We start from the raw sequence: 25,071 nt of genomic DNA on the forward strand, positions 1-25,071 counted from the left end.
TCCGTAGTTGCTCCTTTTTGCAGGTTTGCTTCCTGAGTGATCTCTAGCCGGCCCCCCCCCCCCCCCTCCGGCCCCCCCCCCCTTTTTTTTTCCCTTTCAAATGGTAAAATCATGCAAAAGGAGTCTGGAAGAAACCTGTTGGATTCACCCGTCTGCCCAAAGGCAGGATCAGCTCCCTCGAAGCGATGCTCGCAGAAGGTCGCTGTTCCTGTCCCCGGACATCTCCAGCGCCGGAGTCCCCCAGTCCCTGCCCCTGGGCTTAGGCAGTTGTCCCAAATACCCAGGGTCATTGCAACCGTTTAAGCTCATGGCTTCTTCTCTTGTCTGTTGCGGACATGGAGAGCAGATCAATCTCTTCTATACTTAATAAAAGTTGCTATTTGTAGACTGTTAGCATGTCTCCGGTCGATTTTCTCCCACTTCTGCGAAACGCTGTCCTTTCACTCAGTCTCTCCCTGCAGGATGTGTTTTCCAGCCCCAATGTCATCCTTACGGGTGAATTTTTATGGTGCACATCTGTCTGAGGAGTGCAGTATCCCAAACTGGGCATAGGCTGTTGGGGACTTACCAGAAATTGCATTGTGTGTCTCAGATAGGACTTTTCTGTTCCCATAACCCTGAATTTATTTGCTTTTTTTAGCTCGCTTTTAAAAGTTCCATTGTAATTTGTATTGGATTTATAATAAGCCATGATTATTGGCTCCTTTTCTGCTAACCAGGCAGTTGCCCAATATCTGTTGGGTTGGTTCTCTCTACTGATGTAGCGTGGTGTCTTGCATTTATCATGTCCTGTATTTCAGTCTCCATGTCTCCAATGTGTCCATCTTATTTTGAGTTTAAACCCTGCCTTTCGGTGTGTTTTAAACCCATCTGTACGTCTTTGTAGCCTAACTTACCAGCTTATTGGAGTTGTTTAGGTGATTGGATAATCGGAAAATCCCGTATGTGCCGGAAGGAGAGAATGACTGCAATCCAGATAAAGTGCAGCATTTGCTGCTGAGGCTTATTGACTGGTAACATCATCATTTTCTAATTGCAGCAATAAAATGTTCAATAGCTGGACTGGGAATGCTGCAGTAATCGTAATGAAAATACTTTGTGCTTTCCCAGTGCTTTTCTTTCAAGAAACAAGAAGTCCTTTACGTGCATTAATGGACCGGTATGTCCACTCTCCATTTGGGCTTGTATTTTAATATGTATTTCATAGGAAAGGAAGCAGATAACATAAGGTGGGTCAAAATTAATCCCTGGTGTAGCTTCACTGGTTTCAAGACCCTTACAGCAAGGATAGCTTGTGCCAAAAGAAATTTTTGAGTTTAGGTCTCCTATATGGTCTTGTGCTGTGATGGGACAAATACTGTTTGCTTGCCAGTCGAAGCCTGAAAATGAAACTTAGCGCTGGTTTTTCTTGGAAATGTGGTCCTCTGGTATTCCTGCAGCATGTAAGGAAAGTTTCGGGTAGGGTCTGCTTGCACCGAAGAAAACATTTGTTTCACGGAGGCTGGTGTGCCGGCGCTGCGCTGAGGCTGCGGTCCCAAGGCAGCTCCAGTTATAAAGTGGATTTTGCTTCAGGCTGGTGGCCCAGATGGGTTATCGTGCGATGGGCAGGATGGAGCTGACTGCTCACCTCGTTTGGAAACGGGTCTTCATCAGCGCAGAAGGGTCAGTCGCAAGGAGAATGGCGAAGGGCTGGTGCCAGAGCAGATCAAGACCTATCGATTGTTTCGGTTAGCCTCTTTGATTGCATCAAGTTTCTGATGTCTCGGAAGAAATTCCTTGTGCAGCCTCCTCTCAGGAGCATCGTTCCTTCCAAGGAGGCATCTTCGCGGGATCAGACTCAGTACCTTTGTTTTGGGGTCCCAGCTCCCTTAAGACACATTCCCTGCCGTAACGGTGTGTATTTGCCCGGTTGCTTTCCTTGTAAGCTGTAATTTATCCTGGATGCGAGACAGAGAGATTAGCCCCAGCTGCTCTTTATCCCTTTGGTCCCTTGTTCATAGTCTTTTCAGTCCTTGTGTCACTGTGGTGTTTGCTTACCAAAAAAGCAAGCACTATAGGGCCACGTTAAAGCATCACTTCTCCCCTTAGGTTTGGTTCCCACCAGCTGCACCAAAGTATTAAGGAAATCACAGTTACAGAAATCAAGAGATAGTAGTAACATTTTTTTAAATCAAAACGGAAGAAGTTGCTTACCTTCTTTATTTCAACGTGGCCTGGTAGAAGAAGGATGCTGTGTTGTCCAAGCTATCACCCAAAGAAAGGCTCCAAGAATTTTTAAGCCCATTTTTGTAACCAGATACGTAAGTTGAATTTCCCTTGTTATTGCAATTTAGCATTACATCCGATTTGTTAACCAAAAGCAATTATTACAAGTGACAAAGTTGCACTTGGCATAGAGTCGTGGTCTAACTTAGGTCTGGAGGCCTCTGGTCGAACCCCCTGCGCAACCTTGGGCCAACCTAGATCACGTCACTCAAGTCCTTAGACTTAAATTTCTGCAAAACTTACGCATTTCACGTCTCTCCACAGTACTTACGGATTTCAGGCGAATCTGATGGGATATTTTGTAAGGAGCAGTGGTCTTTGAGCTCTGGATTTGTTCTGTGGAGCCCCATGGCCAGGTTGGGGTCCTCCCTCCTCGGCTCGCGCCCACCACCTGCTTCCACCGAATGTGACTTCAGGAAATGGCGCAGCTTGTCACAAGCAGCCAACGTTGGCTATTTTTAGGCCTCCATTTGCTTGAACAGCTTTCAGTTTGCATTAGCAGGGAGAAGAAATAGCCTTGCCAGGTTGGTGGTAATTGCCAAGCGATCACCCAAATTTGGAATGATTTATGAATGATTATTTGCTGTACTATTTTGATGATTAATTTCCAGCGTAATTCTTTAAAACCACAAAAGTACCGCCTGTGCCTGCATCTGCAGATGCTGTGAAAATCCATCTTATCTTTTGGCAGCTAGGCTAGACTATTAAATATAGATACCCATTTCCATTTAATATTAATAGCTATTAAATGTGATGAAAGCAGATGCGTCTTCTAGAGCCAATGTGGAAATTGCTCCATTTGAGAAATGACGGGTGATCAACACTTCCACGAGATCTGGATAATCCCAGACGGGAAGGGCTGGTGTTTCTGAATCAAACCCATGGTGTCAGCAGGGAGACTGGTTGACGATGGGATAAACAGGGAATCTCCTAAGGAGGTGGGATTGGTTTCCGTGGTATTTACTTGTGGAAACATCTGTGAGGAGAAAGGGCTCGGAGTTGTGTCTGGGATTGCCGCAGCAGAGGTTGGCTTTGATGCTTGCCTGTCTTCATGGACCTCCTCCACTCTGCCTGGGGAGGAAAAAAGGCTTTTACCAAATAAGTGTGATGTTTTTCATATGTTTAGATACACAACTCCTCGGGAAAAGGCAGCAGAAAGTGCACAAGAGGTAGAACTGAGAAGAAGGAGACTGAGGGTGAAAAATTGCTCTTTCCACATTGTGTTTTGCAGCTGTGTTGTGTCCTGTCCGTCCCGTCCCCATCTCACCCCGTGTTTCTTTTCATCGTCCCCAAACCCAGCAAACATGCCGTGATTCCTGGGCACTGGCTCCGGATGGCAGCGGGAGGTAAACTGAGGCAGGGGGGAGGCAGAGTCTGTGACCCACTTCAAGTGGCTCAGCCGGGGGGGGCAGTTTTGACATGGGTACGATGGGGCCATGCTGGGGCCGCTCCGGTTTGTGGGAGCGACTCCTCCGGCTCATCCCTGGGGACTGCGTGTCACACTGCATCACCCTGAGCATCCTCGGACCCGTGCGGTCCTTCCCCGTCCTCCTGGCTGGGGTTTCCCCCAGGCAGCCGGGTCAGGCACCATTCGCTGCAGGACAGGGATTTGATGGCCAGTGCTTTTTTATTCCCCCAGGAGAGGGAAGGAGGAGGTAAGACTTTAGCAGAGATAATTTAGCCTGCGTCAAACATCCGAAAGTCAGATGTCTGAGCGAGTCACATGGGTTTTGACATGTACGATGGGGCCATGCTGGGGCCGCTCCGGTTTGTGGGAGCGACTCCTCCGGCTCATCCCTGGGGACTGCGTGTCACACTGCATCACCCTGAGCATCCTCGGACCCGTGCGGTCCTTCCCCGTCCTCCTGGCTGGGGTTTCCCCCAGGCAGCCGGGTCAGGCACCATTCGCTGCAGGACAGGGATTTGATGGCCAGTGCTTTTTTATTCCCCCAGGAGAGGGAAGGAGGAGGTAAGACTTTAGCAGAGATAATTTAGCCTGCGTCAAACATCCGAAAGTCAGATGTCTGAGCGAGTCACATGGGGCTGCCTCTCGTCAGAGGAGTAGGCTGCGGCTCCCCGTGGGCAGCAAGGGCTGGGTGATGGGTCTGGTGTTCAGACCCCCAAAATCAGGTGAGAGAAATGTGTAGCATTGAATGCATCCTCCTTCGTAAGTGTTGCAAAGAAATTTGGGTGCTAAGTGTTTGCAGTGACCTGAGGTGGTGATAAACACCGACATGAGAACCAAGCGTAGACTTTATTTTTGGTAAAGATAAAGCTCTGTTTTTTTTGTAGGAAGCCTTATCTGTGACAACAATCACATGCTGGTGCCCTGGAAACATCAGAAACAAGTTGGGTTGGATCAGCTCCTAAAGACAGCGAGGTGGAAGAAGAGCTTTGAGTCACCCGTTTCTGTAATCCGCTGAGCTAGGGACCGGGGAGTTTTCCAGGGGACACACTTCAGATGATGAAGGAAGGGCTCTTTGGGCTTTCCAGTAGACCTCTGGTGACAACTATGGAGAGAAAGCTTGGACCGAGGCAGGGCATGGGCTGTGCTGACTTTCCCCTTGGAAACTGTAGTGGCAGGGAAGCTCCTGAATCTCTGGTGCCTGTTACAGCCTGCGTGCTCTGCCCGGGCTGGCTGTGGGCAGCCTGCTGTCCCCAGGCAGGCAAAATCGTGTCCCAGAGTCACCGCATGGCAATGCGTGATAAGAAGGACATCACACGCTGCAGCACTTCCATAGCAATGGGGAAAACACCCCCGAAATACGCTGCCCGTCAGACCTGGGAGAGCACGGCAGCAAGGGGTCTGGGCTCTCCTGGTTCTCGCTTTGAGAGAAGCTTGGTAGCACCATGGGGTTTGTTAAAAGCACCGATGCTGCTCCACCGTTTGCTTCGGCAGCACTCCAGTGTTTCAGGAGTGTCCGTGCTGAAGCCCGTCTCCGAATGGTATCAGGAATTGCTGATTTACTCCTTCAGCATCCTCTGATGAGGAGGATGAGGTTGCTTTGATGAAGACCAGCTGTGGGCTGTGCTGCTGTGGAAAGGTGAGCGGTTTGGGCTGTGGATTGTGGAAATGGGCAGCAGCGTGGTTTCCTTGGCACTTGACAGCAGCTTTCACTGCGTCAGCAGAGCGTCTCGCTGGGATTTCGGTGGTGACTCTGTTGGGCTGGGGCTCCTTGCAGCCGTGCATCTGCTGGGCGGGTTGTTGCCCGTCTGGGAAAAGTGCTTTTCCGTAGCCAGCTGATCCAGCTTAGCTCCTTGCTGATACGATGAGCAGCGTCGCGGGATTTCTTGCAGACAAAACGCACTCTTGTTGGATGGCTGCTATCATCTTAAGCAGCAGGACTTTGTGGCTTTACCATGCCGTGCAGGCAGCACGTTGATGAGCTGATTTGGGTTTTATTTGGAAGAAATGATGGAGTCTTTTATTGCCCTGTCATTTCTCGTGCACACGAGAGACTTGCCCTGTGTGTTTGCAGCGCAGCACCGCAGCCTCGGCTCTCGATGATGCCTGCGGTACCATCCCGGCACGATGCATCACCAGCGGAGACGCTTGAGTGCAGCGCTGTGCTGTGGACAGCCTCCAGTGCTGCCTGCGGCCTTGGATGGCACCTTGCTTCCCATGTCTGAGAAGAGCAAACTTGAGATGGCCACTTTGTTGTGGCTCTGACACCTGATGGCTTGCAGCCTCTGCAGTGCTCGTGTCCCTGAGCTTGACACTGGATGTGGTGGCCGGCTGGAGGAGGATGCGGCTGGAAGGGGAGGGATGCTGTGCAGGTGGTCTTGCATGTCCAGAGCCAAAGTGCTCTGGAAGTGGGGCTTGGCGATGTTAACACGTATCGTGTGTTCGGGAAGTGGTCTCCAGGAATGGGTAAGATGAGCTGCAGGCACAAGCCAGGAGTACTCTGGACAGCCCGATGTCACCGAGCATTGCTTGCATCCTGCTCCGGGCTCGCTATCCTCATCCCGTACGGCCTCTGCCACTCCATGGGGCTGCTCTAAGACTAGTAGGTCGGTTGAGTTCCTTTTTCAGCGCAACCAACTTCACATTCAAGCAGGTGTATGTATCAGTCAGTGACTCTGGCCCTGTTTCTGGTTTCTGTTGTTTCCCCTTCCTCGTCCAGAGATGCATGCTGAATTCACCCATGGGTGGCTTGGCCGCTTCTACCTCCTGAGCGAGCTGAGGGAGGAGCAAGCCCTGCCTGGCTTCTGGTGGTACGGTCTTCTGGGTAGCCTGGCATTGCTGTGCAGCTGCAAAACAACCCTAAGACAGCTTTTTCTAGGGACGCTGGGAACAACCACGGGCCTGCCAAGGGCAGGTGATGCCAGGCTGGTGACTTGGATGCTTCAAAACTCGGCTCCCTGCCGGCAGATGCGCAGTTCTTGCTGCTAATAAGCCAAAAGGCAGCTGCCGAGATGTCCCGTCTTCACCGCTGTGGTTGTTGGTGGCTTTGGGGGAATCCAGGAATACTACTTTAATTAAAATCATCAAACTGCTGCTTCTATTCCATTATGGTTTTACCTGTGGACAGCGGTAAATGATCTCTTTTTCCTGTAGGTAAATGAAACCGTTTGGATGCAGAGGACAGCTTGCAGCACGTGGTTTGCTTTCGGGTTGTACATGGCTCCTTGGCGGGTGTCGGGCATTGCAGAGCTCGGCACCTCTGTGGTGCGGGACCCGGTCTGGCTTGGCTTCGCTCTGCAATATTGATCCTGCGCTTTCACCCCCCTCGTCTGCTCATTCCCCTTTCCTACCAGCAGAAAGCCAGATTTAATTTCTTGAGCAGGGCCAGCCCTGCCTTTGAGAGGCTTCAGAGGCTTCGGCGAAGCGGTGGGTGAGCAGCTCAGGGTTGCAGGAGGCTCGGGGAGAAATTCAAGGTGATGTAGGAAGGATGAGGACTTTTACTTAAAGCGAGGATACTCGGGAAGGGAAAGTTTTCTGCTCACAAGGCAGAGAAGGAGGGTGTGGGATGTAGGAAGAGGAGAGCATCTGTGCTGGCCCCGGAGAGGAAGGTAAGTGGGGATTAATTGCCCGCCCTAGCCGTGGTGTGGTGCCGCATAGCTGTGGTGCTTCGGGCTGGAGACGTTGCAGCCAGGCTCTGGGTGCAGTTTGGGAATTTTAGAATAAAATGTCTAACGCTGAACCCTTCAATCCCTTTGCCTCCCCCTGCTCCATCCCCTTCCCCCTGAAAAGGCTCTTCCCAGCTCTCGCTTGTCCAGGGGCAGCACTGAAACAGCCCGGCCGTGAGCAGCAGCACTCTGGGCTTGCTCCAGATCTCCCTGATGATTTCGGGGTGGGTGCGCTGCGTGGCGGTGCCTCCGGCGGGCACCCTGTCGCTGGGTTTCCCCGCGAGCTGCAATGCAAAGCCCCGGCATGTCACCAGCGCCGGGAATTGCCTGCCTTGTGCCTCCAGCCAGCAGCTTTTCCACCAGCTCCGGAGAAATTGTAAGCAATGGGAAATATTTAGCTGAGGGAAGTTTTAGAGGCAGAAAAAGGGGGTGTGAAGGGAGCTTCTGCCTTAATGGCCTCTTTGTGAGATGCTGCTCTGGGCGCTGAGGTTTCGTGTTGCTCTCCAAGCTGAGAAACAAGCCCGAAGAGGCTTACAGCCGATAGCTGCTGATCCATTTTACATAGATTAAATAGCATCACAGCTCCAAAAATAATCTTCCCAGCTTACCGTGAGGCTGGCTGTTCCTATAGCAACTGCTTCATGCCAGTGCCCTACAAATAAAAACCACAACAGATTGCCTTTAAGTTGGTTCGCAAGTCAAAACAAAGTATGAGATGGGGAATGAAAGGACTCGGCTTGCAGGGGCTCGTGTTTTTAGTGTGTGCAAAATATAAGCATGCGTGAGAGGAGATTTATTAAAAGCTGCTGTTAATGGTGGTGTGTGTCATATTGGAGCCCTTGGTTGCAGATGTTTCCCGCGTGCATCACGAGTGACGAGGAATGCGGATTGTAAAACGGCAACTGCATTTGTAAAACCTTCCTTGTGCAGGAGGGAGAGGAGGATTTTGCAAACCTTGGTAGCTGTTATGTGGGTTACTGTGGTGCCTGGGGGCCAGGCCCGCTCTGCCACGCTTGCATGTCACGGCAGCCCTGCCCGATACTGCAGGCAGAGGGCAAAAGCAGAGGTTTTGGGCTTGGGTCGTGCTCCCACGCAGCTGATGGCACCTTGCACGCAGGCTCAGCCCGAAACTCTGCCTCGGGGCCACCTCTAGCCCAGGGTCCCGGCAGGCATCGCCTCCAGAGATGCCGGTACTGAGTGGCGAGCCCTGCCCCGAGCAGCGCGCGGTGGGTGCAAAGCTTGGCTGCGGGAGGGAGAGGGGGAATGGATTCAAATCGTTGGTGGCCCCCATAAGCCACCAATGGGCACGGGGAGGCCTCCAGGGAACACTGAGTTTGGGAAGGGCAGGAAACCTTGGGAGGATGCTGTGGAAGCTGAGCTGACTCATCCAAGGCACAGGAGTGAGAGGAACCTCACAATTTGTTGTCAAATATTTGCTGCCAGCCTTTCATGTTTATTTTCTCTGGTAGCTTTTGTTCGCTGTAGAAGAGCAACATGAATTCTTGCTAAGTGTCTGTCTTTCATGATAAACCCAACTTGTGTTGAGGAGCAGGGTGAGCCGAGGTGAAGCTCGTGAGCCGGGGACGTGCTGCTCCCCGAGGGCGTCCAGGGACACCTGCATCCCAGCATGGGTGGGGGGTCCCGGGCTGGGCAGTCCCCCTGCCAACCCACTGAAGGTTTGCTGCTTTAGGGAGGATCTTCTGTGGAGGGGAGAGCAGATGGCAGAGCTGCTACCGGCAGCACCGGCTGGTGCCCGGCACAGAGAGGGACGAGGGTCAGGTAGAAGCACTGCTGTCCTCCTTCGCAGAAGGAGGGGGATCCATCACAGAGCCCCTTCCCTCTGCAGGGGCAGGGTGTGCTGGGGGCTGTGTTGGAGGGTGGCATGGCTGGAAACCGTGTATTAAAATAGTATTTGTGTCCTTGAAGGATCTTCCCTGTGTGAAGGGAGCAGGGATGCCTTCCTGGCTCCTGCAGAGCCTCCAAGCTTTTTGCTGGTTCCAGACACACAGCCCCCGGTCCGCCCTTGCCCTACCCAGCTAGCGGACGTTGGTTTGAGGTTTAATGTGATTTAGGAGCTGCTGGGAAGCAGCTTGGGCTTGGAGCTGAGGATCCAAAAGGGACAAACTGGTGAAAGGTGTAAGGGCGGCATCCAGAGGCAATGAGCACAGAGCATCCTCCACCTCAGCAAGTCCTCACTGCCCCGGTTCTGATTCCTCCTCGTCCCCTGCTTGTGTTGGAAACCCCCCTTCAAAGCTATCGTGAAAACTCATTTTTAGGTTGGGACACACTCGCTGCGCTGGAAAACTTTGCAGCAGGAATCTGCTGGGCAGCGCCGGGGCGCCTGGGTGTTCCTCGCCATCGCCCTCGTGCAGTCCTTGCTCTGCCAGCTCTCCCATCGCAGTGGGGCTGGGGTGGGCCAGCGAGGGATGCTGCGCTGCCCTGCCTTGATTTTTCATCTCACGTGTTGCGAAGTTTACAGCAAAGCCTCACAGATGTCCCTGGTGTGCTGTGTCCACGCTGGGTCTCGGTGAGAAACAGCTTTGTCCTCGACAGGTCTCTTCCAAGTTGGGCCTATCGGCCATCACCGGAGATGGAAAAAATACTTGGCAGTCGTGTTTCCCCCCCCTCCCTAGCTCCCAAGCATTTAGGAATATAAGTTTCTCCAGCTTCCAAGAGGTTTTGTGATCTTGAATCACTGCGATTAGGAAACGCCCCATTCGGGCGGCTGCTGAAGTCCCGAGTGGTGCAAGTCTGCTGGGCCAGTTGCAGGTTTGGTTCTGCAAATCGCCTGTGGTTTTTGTCCTCAAATGAGGAGCCCTGGACAGTCTCTCTCTCTGTGGGTATTTCCTGACCTTTGGGGTGTCTTACCAGCCTTAGCAAAGCAAAATCCATTTTTTTTTTTCCTGGCTGGGTTTATACAAAGGCTCGAATGAGGGAAGGATCCCCAACGCCCCGGCATTTTGCCGTGCTCCAGGTGAAGACCTCCAGGCGATGGCTTGTGGCTGTTTCACCTTTCTGGATGAGTGAATCCTTTATCCTCAGCAATCAGAGTAAGTTTTGCTGCTCCTCTCTCCTGCAGCACTTTACAGATGACCTTCAGCAGTAACCATAGGTGTTGGTGGGTCTCGTGCTGCCGCAGCAAAGCGGCTTCCCGGCGACCATCCTCCCCCAGATGGGCAAACGAGGGGTTGTCCAGACCCCGGACAACCCTGTCCCCACCCTCCCAGCTGTGCCGCAGGGACAAGCAGGAACGTTCCTGAAGCTGGTGCAGGTCTGAAAGGCTGGTGGTTGCTTGAGGAAGGAGATGGATTTGTGTCTCCACTTATTTTGGCTTTGGTCAGCTTTCCCTCGGGCTCCCAGGAGAAGGGGGAAAGGCAACGCTGGTCCTCACGCCTCCCTTCCCTGGGCTGGAGAGGAGCGTGCTGCTGGCAGCCCGGCGCTGGAGGATGCCAAAGTCTCCGGTGAGCGCTGTGTGTGGAGCAAGTGCAGAAGGACGGAGTGGAGGAAACATGAGGATAATTTAAAAAATAATAAGAGCACGCACTGCTCTTCTGTTCATGATGGTGATCCCCACGGGGCTGCGGTTTGCTTTTTCCTGGCCCTTTTAGGATGCTTTTCCCAGTGCTGCGCCTGTAGGTGAAGCCAAGACCTCATTCAAGCTCTCGGCTTTCCCAGAGCCAGAATTTCACAGATAACCGTCTTTACAGTCAAAAAACCTCCAGGGAGCGAAGTGAGGGACCAGGAGTTCCCTGGGACTCGATCGATCCTGCTTGGCCTGTGCTGGTGCTGCGGGGGCAGTAAGGAGCAGAGTGTTTCAGCGCTGGGAGGTGTTTCGGCATTTATTGGGGGTTGGAAACCCATCTTCAGAGCCGGTATCAGTGCTTCGCCCTGGTGGGATGGCAGTGAGGTTGTTTGGGTGCTTTGCGTGATCGTTTCTGCTTTAACTTGCTCTGATTTGATTGTAGCTGTAACATTGTGTTTCCTTCTTCCTGTGCTTTGATTTGAAGTAATTACAGCAAATTATGTTGCTTGAGATATTTTTATTTTACTGTGAATCACAGAAGCGTGATTCAGTTGGTCCAGGGCTCTGTGCATCCTGGGCGCTGGGGCTGCGGGTGCGGAGGCAGTGCTGGTTTACAGGGATGTGCTTACCAGGGGTGCGGGGATGGGAGGCGTAATGAGTTTTCTGTTTCTCTGCATTGGGTGTGCTTTCGCTCCTGAGGCAGCACTGCTTATTGCTCCCCCGTGGGTGCATCACGACCATCTAGCCTTAAGGTCTCGTTTGAAGTCCGCAGCCTCAGCAGAGGGTCTGACACCCCGTTCCTCCATGGGCACAGGCAGGAGGGGGAAGGTGGGATCCTGCTGCCCGCCCCACCGGCATGGCAATGAAGGCAGCTTTGGGGCAGGCGGGGAGCTGGTGAGGGATGTTCAGCTCAGCTAACTTAGCCTTGGACCAGCAGCATCACGACTGGCATGGTCTGACCCAGGTACCTTCCCTCTTTTTCCTGGGCTTTGAGGGGTTTATATAATTCTGCTCAGTGATAAAAAAAGTGGGCCACGCTGCGTTCGTGCCTCCTGCCTCGAGCTGAGCATGCAGGCAGGGATCATTACCGCAGCCTCGACAAATGGGCAGCGACGGGCAGGAAATAATGCCCTGGCAAAGGACGGAGCCTGTCCGTCGCCGTGCAGTGCCGACACTGTGTTGGAGCGTTTTAATGATGGGCAAAATCCCCAGGCTGTGATCTGAGAGGAGAGATTTTGGGGTTAAATGCTGCCTGGGCACAGGCGGAGATGCTTCCTCTTGATTGGCACCATTTTTGCAGTCTTTGTAAACAGATAAAATTATATTCGGGAAGTATTACTGATGTCTACAAACAGAGGAGGCGTAAAGTTTTCTGTTTCTCTGCATTGGGTGCACTTTCGCTCCTGAGGCAGCCCGTGGGTGCATCTCGACCATCTAGCCTTAAGGTCTCGTTTGAAGTCCGCAGCCTCAGCAGAGGGTCTGACACCCCGTTCCTCCATGGGCACAGGCAGGAGGGGGAAGGTGGGATCCTGCTGCCCGCCCCACCGGCATGGCAATGAAGGCAGCTTTGGGGCAGGCGGGGAGCTGGTGAGGGATGTTCAGCTCAGCTAACTTAGCCTTGGACCAGCAGCATCACGACTGGCATGGTCTGACCCAGGTACCTTCCCTCTTTTTCCTGGGCTTTGAGGGGATTATATAATTCTGCTCAGTGATAAAAAAAGTGGGCCACGCTGCGTTCGTGCCTCCTGCCTCGAGCTGAGCATGCAGGCAGGGATCATTACCGCAGCCTCGACAAATGGGCAGCGACGGGCAGGAAATAATGCCCTGGCAAAGGACGGAGCCTGTCCGTCGCCGTGCAGTGCCGACACTGTGTTGGAGCGTTTTAATGATGGGCAAAATCCCCAGGCTGTGATCTGAGAGGAGAGATTTTGGGGTTAAATGCTGCCTGGGCACAGGCGGAGATGCTTCCTCTTGATTGGCACCATTTTTGCAGTCTTTGTAAACAGATAAAATTATATTCGGGAAGTATTACTGATGTCTACAAACAGAAAAATCCCAAATTTGGTTCGTCCCCTTGAGTCCCACAGAGGTAATGGTGTTTTTTGACAGTTAGCGGTGATAGTTGCCTGGCTGGTGTCTGTGATGAAAACTGAGCCAGTGTGGTTCACTTCTGCTTCTGGTAGTTTTATAAAACACTATAACATATTATAAACTGGCCATTGAAAACGGGACTCCTTAGGGATCAGATCGCCAGATTCTATGGAGAGGTGGCTCCCGTCCGCGTGCTGGAGCGCAGGCAGCTCGCCCAGCCCAGGAGAGGCTGCCGGGATGCTCGTGGGGAGAGCGCAGATGCGCGCCTGGAGAGAGCCAGGGACTCTTGAGCTGGAAATGGGTGGCTCTGGCCGGGCTGAGCTGTGTAAATGCCACCACCATCCCGTGCCCACCCGGTGTGCGGATTGCATGCCTGAGGTCTGGGCTGTGTTTGGATCGGTGCCTGCGGGTGTGTGTGGGGTGTGCGGTGTCGTGGGACGAGGGCAGGGCCGCAGGGTGGACCTGCTGGACCAGCACGTGGACCTTGTAGCTCAAGAGGAGCAGGTTCCCAGCCCGATCAGAGGCAATGGCTGCAGACAGAGCCTTGCAAGGTGGAAGCCGTGTTGCTGGGCAGTAGCTCTGGTGAAAGCTCATGCTGTATTTGATGGTGAAGGAGAGATGCATGGGAGACTGTGAAAGGAGATGGATTCAAGCCTCTGCCCAAGACTGCCCTGGAAAGCCTCGGGGAGACGGCTCTGAGCAGCAGTAACAGCACAGTGTTCCTCTCCTGGAGAGGATCGGCTGCACGGTACAGTGTGCTCTGTCCTTCACATGCACCAGCTGAGGACAGGTACATAGACAATATTCAAAGCTCAGGGGGATGTGTATACGCTGCCAGTGACCCGCAGTGCCTTTGTGTGCCCCAGGATGAAGGGCACCGTGGAAATACTTGAAACAGAAAGTGGACCTTAGGGAGGCTTTGGTTACTTCACTTACTGGTGGAAAAGTGTTTTAAATTTTCCTGCTAGATCTTTTGCAGTTGGCACGTACAAGATACCCGCAGTGTAAGCTCATGCCCATCGCCCTGGTACCTCTGTGCACCCTCCTGGGGACGGAGCCTTCAAATCCTGCATGTTCCCGTTCCTGTTCTTCTTCTCCTGCCCATCTCCTCCACGTGTGCCGGAGACTTCCCTGGTGCCACCCGTGTTTCCAAAATGCTGGTCCTGACTCCGAGAGCGGAGCTGTTCCCACCCGGCCGTGCAGCTCAGTAGCTCCCCGGCCTTTCAGTGGGAGCCAGCTCTGCACCCAGCACCTTGCCTGGCTGCTCACCTTCCTTGGGAAGGTCTCAGTTGGCTTCCCGTGGGTGCTGCGAATGTTGGCACTGATGGATTATTTATTCCTTGAGCATCCTTGGTGGCCACAAGCCACACTTCACCTCCTGGCTTTTAAATCAGAGGTTTGTGTGCTGCGGATGCTCGGGGCTGGGTTGCAGATAGACCGAATGGTTGCATTGGGAGATGGTGCCCTAGTGCTTCATGAGCTGCTTGCATTTTGCTCAGTGCCCTGTTTCCCAGCAGGGCTTTAATTTTCTTCTCCCGTCGTCCTTGGGCAGCTGGGGTAAATCCCACTGTGCAGGATAAGCCTTGTCCCTGGGCTATGCTTCCTTGTCGCATCACATCATTTCTGTGTAGCTTCATAGCCACGAGACTCGGTGCAACACCGCGCTGTGCTCCGGGTTGATGGTCCTTTTATATTTTCCAGATTGCTCTGGTTCTTGCCTTAGAAACGCCGCTTTGGTACTGTTAAATGAAGGGCGCTCTTTCTCTCGCTTTCCTTAGCTGGCCCAAGAGCAGTGGAATGGATACGAGCGATGGCTGAACATCACTCTCAATATCTATAGCATTTCAAACCGTCTTACAAATGAGCCAGGAATAAAAACCAAACGCTCACCTATCAGTGACGTACGGGCTTTTCTCCTTTTCCTTGCAGCGCAGAAAGGTGACGTGCTGCACCCCCGCTTTAACCAAGGCGTGATGATTGAGGGAGGGGAAATGAAGGGACTGCTCTGCGCTGTGCCGCCTTAGTGTTTTTTGGGTGCACCCGGAGAAATCTTGGCTAAACTTTGAACATAGGGATGGGGCGCAGACCCTGTGCAGGACCTGCTCTGCTCTTGCTTTTTGTATTTGCTTTGGGCAATGCTGCCTCTCGGAGCTGCTCACCTCCTCCGCCTTCCCCGTGGGAGCTGTGGGATGATCTGAAGAAATGCTGTGTTATACTCGCTGCTTGGTTTTGGGTTGGTTTTCTGGTTTTAAGTCACCCAAGTGTTCTGGAGTTGCAGGAATAACCATTTCTGCTGTACCTGAGATGCTGATTGTGGAGTTTTCTGCCCTCTGAAGGTGTGATGATGGTTTTGGGTGAAGGCTGTTACTCTCCCCTGTGTCTTTGTGACCTTTCCCTTGGGTGAAATAGTTTATCCTGCCCAAAGCAGACCTTGCAGAGCCCCCGTGAGGTTCGCTCCCAGTGGAAGGTGCACTGACACTGTGCCTGGCTCCCATAGCCGTGCGTGGGAAGGGGAGGTTTGGCGCATGGCCCTTCCCCGGTGGCACCGATCCCTGTGCCACCCCCCGTTGCTCAGCCTTAGCAGCCCTGAACCAAATCCTGGTGACAGCCACAGGAGCCCTTCGGATGCCTCCGCCGGGCTCTGGGTGACGTCCTGCATTGCTTCTCCACGCCACGCTCCGCTCCCGGGGGATGCGGTGGCCATGATCCCCAGCCCTGGCAGAGCTGCCTCTGCGTGGGAGGAGGCAGGTGGTCCCCCTGCCCTCGGCGCTGGCGGGTTAGTACGGTCCGGGGGTAACCATGGAAACTGTTTTTTCTCCATCCCTCCCTTTGCAGATGACTCGGGCGACGAGGAGCCCGCCTCGCAGTCAGACAAGAGCGAGCTGCACGGCACGTTGAAAACCCTCTCGAGTAAGCTGGAGGATCTGAGCACTTGCAATGACCTGATCGCGAAGCACGGGGCGGCCCTGCAGCGCTCGCTCAGCGAGCTGGAGAACCTGAAGCTGCCGGCCGAGAGCGGCGAGAAGATCAAGGCAGTGAACGAACGAGCCACGCTCTTCCGCATCACCTCCAATGCTATGATCAACGTAAGTGCTGCCGGCTGAGCCACCGCATTTGCGAGGAGGCAGAGGGAGAAGCGTTTTCCTCCTCCTCTTCCTCCATCGTCCTTCTTCCCTCCGGTACGGCCCCGTTTTCTCCCTGTGCACCGGCTTTCTGCAAGAGCTGTGCATTGGCACGGGCTCGGGCACGGCTGGGAGCTCGGTGCCGGCTCAGCGCCACGGTGAGGGGATGGGAGTTGGGAAGGTGCAGCCCGGGGAGCGGGCATGGGTGCATGTAGCCCCCTGAGGCACAAGTTCGCTACATCCTTACAGCGTGCTTTCTGGGGAGGCTGCTCCAAAATAGGACATTTTGGATGTAGAGCCAGGTAAAGCGGAGGCTTGGGGTGCAAAGGGGTTTTCAGCTGTTCCTGGGGGTACCTTTCTGGCTGGCACAGCAATTCGGAGCCCGTTGCCTGCTGCGGATTCAGACCCACATCCCCACATCACTCGCAGCCTCATTGACTTCCATGAAGCTGCCCTTGTTTTACATGACCGGGGGATTTAACCCCTTCAGGGTCCGAGAGCTGTCTCATACCAGCTGTGCTCTCCCAGACCGGTTGGTTGGAGGTCGTGAAGCGCGTGCCGGCACCGGCGCTGGTCCCTGCCTTGTGCAGCGTGATGGTGCTTTCTGATTATCTTTTGGACAGCTTCTGTTTGGGGTGTGGATCTGCCTCCATCGCAGTGAGACAGCCCTTCCTGGGAAGACTGATTTTCCCTGGGGAGCTTTGGAGAGGGGGAGAGAAAGTAAAACTAAATAAATTATTGAAGGAAAAAAAACCCCAAACCCAAAAGCCTAACAGACCTGGAGTAATATATGAAGGCAGAGCTTGGGGAATTGTGAATGGAGCAGTGCTGTCGCCGTGCTGTCCCAGCTCTGAGCAAAAGGAGGTCGTGTGTTGTTTTATGTGAGCTTTTAAAAAGTAATAATAATCCACAGTGGGAGCCGGAGGGCACTCAGGAGCCCTGTGGTCGCAGCATCCTCCCTGTCCGCACTCGCAGGATTTTGTAGCCGGGGGCTTCCTGAGACTGTGTCTTGCATTTTGGAGCAGCTTTGGGGGTGCCTGTGCAGCGCTCTCCCTGCAGAGAGTTTGTCGAAGTTTTTGGAGCGGGGATGGCAGCGTGTTGCGAGTGGCACGAGGTGACGGCGGAACCCTTGGTGCTGCCGGGAGCAGCGGGGGTTTGCTGTTACGAGGCAGACCAGCGATGGGATGTGGGCAGGGAATTGCTGGGGAGAGGATTTCTCCAGCGGCCTTTTGGGAAGGGATGAGCAGAGCCATATTTGCTGTGCCCAGCCTAGGGAGGAGGTTGCAGTGGTTGTGACGTGATAAAAGCTTGAGTGAGGCTGTCTGGACAGTGGGAAAGAGCACAAAAACTGTTGTGCAGGGAAAAAACGGTAGAAACATGGTTTGTCCAAAACACCGAGCAGGTAAGAGGGGCCAGGGAGGAAGCGAGGCATGTGTTTTCAGGTGGATGTCAGAGATCCGTTTTTAACAGCATCCTTTTGTACTTCAGCTTGTGGCTGAGCGTCTCGAGGAGGTGTCTGAAGGGGAAAGGCTGTAACGTGGAAGAAGCAGGATGGGGCGGTAGTGGAGGCTCTCCCAGCTTGCTGATGAGCCTGTCATTTCGGGGGGAGGTGATGGAGCTGTGGGCAGGGGGACGCTGACCCCCACAAAGCAGCGACGCTTTGTAGGGGGATGGATTAGAAAGGCAGGAGGAGGGCGAGCAGGGGAGGGTCGTGGGGGCCAGGAGGGAGGGGGATCCACAGCCTGACCACCCCGTGATGGTGGGCTGGTGCTCCCAGCTACGCTGCCACCTTTTCCTGTGCAGATCCCTTTTTGCGCCTTGATTTATCTTTTTAGCATGGGGTGATGCCTTCCGCGAGCTGCTGCGCGGACCCTGCCCAGGGAGTCTCTCATGGGGTGGGGGAGTGGCTCTGTGCAATGCAAAGGTCCCGAAATCTTCTGTATTGAAACATGAAACATCGCTACAGGGAAGCACATGGAGTCAAGCCATCTCCTGGCAGTAGGTGAAAATACATGCTCCTCCTGTCCACCTCGATCCCCACGGGCTTCTCAGGGCCACGCATCCCGTGGGAGCACAGGGTGCTTTTGACGGGTCGGTAGTTCCTCGCAGGAGAAATTAAAGATCCTTCACCCGCCGGCTTTTGCCCAGAGAGGTCCCAGCTGGCAGCGGTGGGCTGGTGCCGGCATATGGATGCTCTGCATCTGCGGTCTGCCCCGGCCCCAGCACCAAACCTCGCTGATCCGCTCCCACCCAGCGCAGCCGAATCCTGCCTCCCAGGGCATTGCCTCTGCCCGCGCAGCAGAGATTTGCTTTTGCAGGAGATGCTGCGGCTCACATCCACGCCGTGGCCGGCTGGGGACGGTGACACGCAGCACTGCCCGTTCGTTGCCGAGGTTGTGCTGCATTTGCTTCTTTTTTGGTTGCACCCCCAAGCAGTTTAGGGGGGTTCGGACCCGTGAGCCATGGGCTATGACAAAACCCGGGGAGCCGTCTTTGCCCCTGCCCTCTTCCCGAGCAGCGCCAGGCTCATGGGAGCAGCCCTGGGCTCTGTGCTTGGGTCCTGCTCCTGGCTGGGACCTGTGCGGCCAGCGTGCCCCGGCCAGTGGGCAAGGGACAGGGCAGGGCTGGGCTTTGCTGCCTGCAGCGGGAAGGGACGGATGCTCCGGGGCCGGCACTTGCGGTTTCTGTCCAGCTGCCTGTGATCCGATTATGTAAATGTTCCTGGAGCCGCAGGGAGCGGCAGCAAGCAAGTAGAAATAAATACATACATATGTAAATGAAAGAGCTTCGCTGCGAAAGTGACCTCCTCGCTGCGCGCTTGGGGTGCCAGCCTCGGCTGACTCCGGCTGCTTCTCTGGAGATCGGGAGGAGAAAGCGGCTCGGGCTGCCCCTGCGCGAGTGATGCTCGGCATGACGGAGGAAGATTTGGGCAGAGGCAGAGCAGGACGTGCCGGACCTTTGCGTTACAGGTGAGGATATGAAACACGGAGGGACTGACTTGTTGCAGGGCTTAAATTTAAGCCCAGAGCTCTGTGAGCCACCCGTTCACTCTGCTCCCGTCCAAACTTGGAAGTCTCACGTAACACCATGCTGGGTGAGACTCGCGGCAGAGTTCAGCCTTGCCGGGACCAAGATGCCCCGTGTCAGCGGGGCTGTGTGGAACGACGAGGAGGAGACACAGAAAAGCAAGTCGCAATCTGCCGTGGGGGAGGAGTGGGAGGTACGTAAAAATAAGAAGCAACAAATTAAAGTGATAATTAGAGGAACACAGACGAAGAGTGCCGTGCTGAATTGCATAGACTCATCCAAGGAGCAGAGAAAGCTCCCGTCTCATCATTTAGCAGTAGACAGCAGGCAGGAGGGCCGTGCGGACATGCTGAGGAAGCCAGTTTGGGCGTCAGGAAGAGCTTTTCAGGGCTGTGGGTGGTGCTAGAAATAGGTTTTTAATGGGGATGGGGTTTGTTACAGTGACGCTCAGAGGCGGCCGAACTGTGTGCAAGTGTGCAATAGCTGCGCTCTTCTTTTGGCTTGCTTTGTGCTTCCTTAAGGGACGTGAGCATGGAGAGCAGCAGGCCTCGGGCTTGGTCGTGTGTTGCTCCTGGGTTAGTTTGCATTTTCCTTCAAGGTTTACGAGGAGCAGAGGTGGGGAAGGCTCTGCTGGGCTGGCGCAGCCCGGGCAGGGAGGAGTTAGAGAGGCAGCCGGGGCAGGGGTGCGGTGCTGGGTGGGAGACGCTGAGCGGGCAAGATTTCGTGAGGAGGGAGCCCTGCATGAGCTGGCGTGGAGCAGGCGGTCCCAGGGACCTGAAGGACTCCACGCCAGCCCTTAGGGGAGAGGCCCCTGCATGAGCTGGAGTGGAGCAGGCGGTCCCAGAGACCCGAAGGACTCCATGCCTGCCCTTAGGGGAGAGGCCACCCTGCCGGTGGCCTTCCAAGATCATCACGTGGAGGATGCCAAGCACTTGCTTCGAGGCAGACTAACTTCCCCACCCGGGTTTTCCTTTTCCCACGGGAATGGACCCGTCTGGAGCACTGCCACCCCAAGACATCAGCAAAGAGTGTCCTTCAACCCTCTGAACCCGCAAGGAGGGTTTTTAAGTATGTGAAACACAGTGCTTGAACCAGAAGTGAGATCGGTAACAATATGAGCTGCTTCTCCCCTGGGCAAGGTGGCCCCAGGCTGTTTGTTTAAGCTTCTCCAGGATGCCCAGCAGCATCCCAGAGGCTGCATCCTCCAGCCCTGGCAGCATTTCTCTCTGTGGAGCCCTCCGGGGCTGTGCTCCGGCTCAGCAGCAGTTACGGCGTGGCCCTGTGCCGTGCGCCGGTGGCTCGAGGAGCAGCTGACCTCTCCCCGCAGCCACGCTCGACTCCTGGAGACTTTGAGCGGTGTCTGCCCGGTGGAGGCATCTGTCGGTGAGCACCGTGGGGGGGTTTGCGGAGGGTCTGAGCGCTGGAGCCGGGGGGTTACAGCTGCTCAATCGGTTTATTTGGAGACCTCCTGAGTGCCTGTGCTGGAGCAAGCTGCCTGGGCAAAAGATGCACCCCAGAGCCGCTCCTCTGCCTTCCCATGTCCCAACTTCAGTGCTGTTTTCGGGAAGCGAGCTTCCGTGGGGATGCTGGTGTGATTAATCCGTACTCCTGAAATTGTTTCCATATTAAACCGGACTGATGTTGAGCGCGTGCTCTAAGCGGCGTCAGGTTCACCAGAGCAGCCTCCAGCCTGGTGTGTAATTTCTAACGGTTTATTTTAGTGATAGGTTAACCACCGTATGTGTCTGTGTTTGCTTGCAAAACTGCTTAAAGCTGGTAGGAAACAGAGTCCCTGGGTTCTCCTCCCCGGGACTCAGACGCTGGGGTGACCGCGTGGTCGGGGTGATGCTGCCGGTGCAAACCCGGCCGGGTCCCGGCGCAGAGCTGGCTGCTGGCACGGGTGGGTGTGCGATGCCATCCCTGGGGGTCCCCGAACCCATCATGACACAGGCAGGACGACGGACCCGACCTCCTCTCTGCCTGCACAGCGCTCCCGGCAGCTGGGGCAGAGATGCTGAGCAGGGAGGGAATAGCAGCCTGCCGGGCTGCTCCCAGTTCACCCCAGTACAGCCAGTGGGGCTGGAGGAGCCCTCCAGCCTGTGCATCCTTATACCGCAGGGGTTAATTCAGGCACCGCACCGAGAAGGTGCCTGTTTCAACCTCTGGATTTGCTTCGTTAGCGGCAGGGACTGCCCCCAGCCACCCTCAGTGGCCCCAAGCAGATGCTCTGCTGCCTAAAATCAGAGCAAACCCTGCAGCGGGGCAGGGTTTCTCTTCCTTGTGACTATTGCAATGGTGATCGTGCAGGAGGAGCCTGTTTTTGCATGCCTGCGCTGTAACACGGCTTGTGTTAATTATCTGTGCTGTGCTAACAACACGTGCACTAATCAGCTCATTGAAAACCATGTCACCGACCCAGAAAACACCCGGCTTTGGGATTAAATCTTTAACCCAACCCTAATCCTCATCGGACGAGAAAGCTGCAGCGAGATGTCCGCGTGTCCTGGGCGTTTTTGCTGTGGATGCACCGCGCTGATGAATAAACGAAGTAACTGGTGGGTGCTTTGCTGTTACCCGGGGGAGGTGTTGGAGGGTGATGGGTGTCACGCTGGGGTCCGTCCCTGCCTGCACAGCTGCCAGAGCGGGGCTGGCGTCCAGGGAAGGGGAGACACGGAGCCCAGCCCCTGCGCTCGGAGCTGCTGCAACTTTCTCTGGAGCATCCTTTATTGCTTCTTTAATTTAGAGGTGTGAGAGTATCTCTGATCAGATCTGCCCAGACAGGCAGTGCCTTCCTCCAGCTCCCCTCATCGTCATCATTCCCTATGGTTGCTGAGTCCTTCCAGCCAGGTTATATCACACGTGTGGGTGCTCACAGACCTCACACGTGTCCATGGGGCCTCCGTGCCGGCTGGGGCTTTTGGCTGGTGCTCCTGCAGACAACTTGCTTCATCCTCACTGTGTCTTGGGGCTTCTCACCTCCTCTTCTCCTCCTCCTCCTCCTCATTGTGTTCCTCTAATCCCCAGGAGGCTTCAGACTCTGTCCTAGGGCTCCCCTTGGAGCCTCGTGTGAGAAGATGGGGGACACGTCTGTCACCAGCACCTGAGGATGCCTCTCGCAGCTCTGCCCTCCTGTTTTTTTGGCTGAGCGTGATAACTTTTCCGTTGCAGCTATAGAGAGTTTTGAGCATTTCTGCCTGGGCGGCTGCTGGGTCAGCGGGGCTGCATGTTGGTGGGCTTAGCACGTCAGAGACGGGGATTGCACTGTCAGCAACGTCTGATGTTAATCAGCAGCTCTGCTGAACCGTGAGACGGCCCAGCCAGGCATTGCCTCTGATGTTAAACGCAGCGCTGCAACCAGGTGAGCCCTGCCCATACCTCGTGTGATCTTCTGGCACATGCCTGGAACACGCAGGCAGCTGCCACGTGTCTGTGCCTGGTGATTATTGGCATCCTGGGGCAGGATGGGGACACGGGGAGGGCAAATAGCAATGCATCGCTGGGTTAATCCCTTCTGGGGTTCTGTCCCTGGTATCACAAGGGTTGTGTTCGCCTCTTGCCCGGGCTGATGCACCGAGGTGCTTCTCTCTAGTTCCTTCCGCAGCATCTGTCGAAGGAGAAGGCACTGAAATGGCAGCACTGCTCTCCCATGGATTTACCCAGGAAGAAGTTAACGGCACCGGGAGACGAGTGGGATAGAGGGGTGCTGCCGCCAGACGAGCTGCTAACGGCAACCACTGCTCCTGCAGCACCTCTCGTACAGCAGAGCGGTTTGCAAAGGCATGGCACGAGGCTGAAACCGAGGTCCAAACCAAAGCAGCTTCCTCCAGATCCCAGGGTCAGAGCTGCCCGCGGGCAGCGCCAGCTGCTTGCTGCCACTGCAGCTGCCCGCCGTGCAGCTGGGGACAGATGCTCTTCCAGCCTGGAGTTTGCTCCATGGGGCAGACGAGAAAAGAAGAAGCCAGCGAGAGCCTCGTTAAGTCTCTCTTTGTGAGAGCCGTTTGCAGGACAGAGCTCTCTGAGCACACCAGAGCCAGGATCAGGCCTCCAGGTGCACTAAAAGAGGAGACTGGCCACTCTCGTGGTGTTGACTCTTCTGCTTTGCAAACTCCTGCGAGGGTCCCCACACGGCTGCGGTGGTTTTCGGTGGTTTGGGCAAGCGAGGAGGAAGGAAGAAACTGCAGCAGCCGCCCGGAGGTAACCTCCCCGAGGGGGAAGAGCTGATGCCGGGAGCTTCCCAGGGAGGTGATTTTTGGCACACGTGGCAGTGGAGAGGCCCCACTGCTGGCCGGGCGGGTAAGAGCATCAAAAGGAAAAGCCGAAGACATGAGCGTTGCTGAAGGAGGGCAGCGAAGCCCTGCAAGGGCACGATTCTGGGCCGGCCACTCTGCAGCAGGAGGTCCCAGCACGAAGTCTCAGCTCCCCGTGCATCTTCTGTACCGGTCCTGGCGCGTCCTCGGCACGCTGTGGTGCCCCAACAAACCCTCCGGCACGGCCAGTGGAGGCTGCCGTGCGCTGCTTGGCGAGCTTTGGGGTGGAAGGGGGCAGTACTGCCGGCATGCCGAAGCATCCAGCAAATGCCTTAGTTGTTTTTCCACCAGAGCGCGATGCTTTGGAAACCAGACCCTGCATCTTTCCCGGGCCACAGCTCCCAGCTGGCATCGCTTTGGTCCGTAACCCGTGGGCAGCGTTGGCTTATTCCGCTTCTCAGAGCCACGATGAAAATTTCCTTTTATCGTGCCGAGTACGCGATGATTACGGATTCGGTAGCCTACATAAAGGCTGCGTGGGCAAGGGATTAGAGCCTGTTAACACAGCTGGGCTGGTGGATTTGCCACTGTTGCACACTAATCCTCTCTTTATTGCATGGGGTGGATTACATGTCCGTAATGGCACTTGCTGCAGGCAGAGTCTGGCCGTCGTGCCAGTGCCGGTCCCGGACTGCCTCTGCTGCTTTGGACCCGGGGTGAGGTCCTCTTTGAGGAGCTACACCCTGGGCAAGGTGTGTTTGGTTGGTTAAGCAGTGCTGAGCCTGCCTCATGGCAGGGAACACTGGTGTCTTTGTGGCATTTAGGCAGATGGCCCAAAATAACACGATAAGGTAATAAAACTCCCAGAGACACAACTATGAGACCAGATCCGACTCCCATCCAAGTGTGGACGTCTCTGTCTTGGATGTCTCCATCTCGGACATCTCTGACTCTCAGGGAATTCACAGTCCCCAGAGAGAAACAGGCACTGCTGGGGCATAAGGTGCCACCTGGAACGGGACCATCAGCAGTTTTGGGAGCACCTTGGGTGAGCGTTGGGGGTTTTGCTGAGATGCTGACATTGGCAGCGTGCAGTGCGTGCTGCAGGTCACCAAGAGGTGGGCTGGAGCCTGCTCTGCTCTGGTGTCTTCCCACTCCCCGTTGGGGCACTAATGAGCTTTTCCACGTCCCTGCATTTCTATAGCACCCATTTTGCCTGGATGTAAAGTTCCTGCCAGCTTAACACTTAGAAGTACGGGAAGAAAAGCGATAGGGAGTGGGATGATTTTCGGCATCGAACTCGCATCTACTGTCCTCACAGGCTTTTATGCAATGCCACCTTATTTTTTCGTGGTGTCGTGACCCGGCGAGGCTCAGCATCCTCCTGCTTCAGACAGCTGGGATGCTCGTGAGCTGGCTGAGGGTCGCTCCAAGGATTTGGGACAGATTTGCCGTTATTTAAGCAGTCTGTGTTGGTCTGGATGTTTCCCTGCGCTGCTGCTTCTGGTGGTGTCCAGCCCGCCTGGCCTTGGGCCACCGGCATGGCTGTGGGTACCATCGCTGTCACGGCAGATGACTACACTCAAAACCGCATCTCGTTGCAATCCGACTGTTTGTGCGAGGTGATTTGGGATTCAGGCTGGCTCCATCCTTGTATTTTCCCTTTTGCTTTCTGCTCAGAGTATTTCGGGGGGGGGGGGAGGAAAAATTATTAACCCTTCCCCGG

The 25,071-nt window shown here is 54.9% G+C and overlaps 1 protein-coding gene across 1 annotated transcript in view; it reads left to right on the plus strand.

Moving 5' to 3' along the window:
- OSBP2 (oxysterol binding protein 2) overlaps positions 1 to 25,071 on the plus strand; it is a 124,520-nt gene that overhangs the window by 73,557 nt on the left and 25,892 nt on the right. The window contains exon 3 of the mRNA XM_009280115.2: positions 15,785 to 16,035. Coding sequence (XP_009278390.1) covers positions 15,785 to 16,035 — 251 coding nt within the window. The remainder of the gene's footprint in view (positions 1 to 15,784; positions 16,036 to 25,071) is intronic.

This window comes from Aptenodytes forsteri, unplaced genomic scaffold (assembly GCF_000699145.1).
Source record: "Aptenodytes forsteri isolate BGI_AS27 unplaced genomic scaffold, ASM69914v1 Scaffold196, whole genome shotgun sequence".
NCBI lineage: Eukaryota > Metazoa > Chordata > Aves > Sphenisciformes > Spheniscidae > Aptenodytes > Aptenodytes forsteri.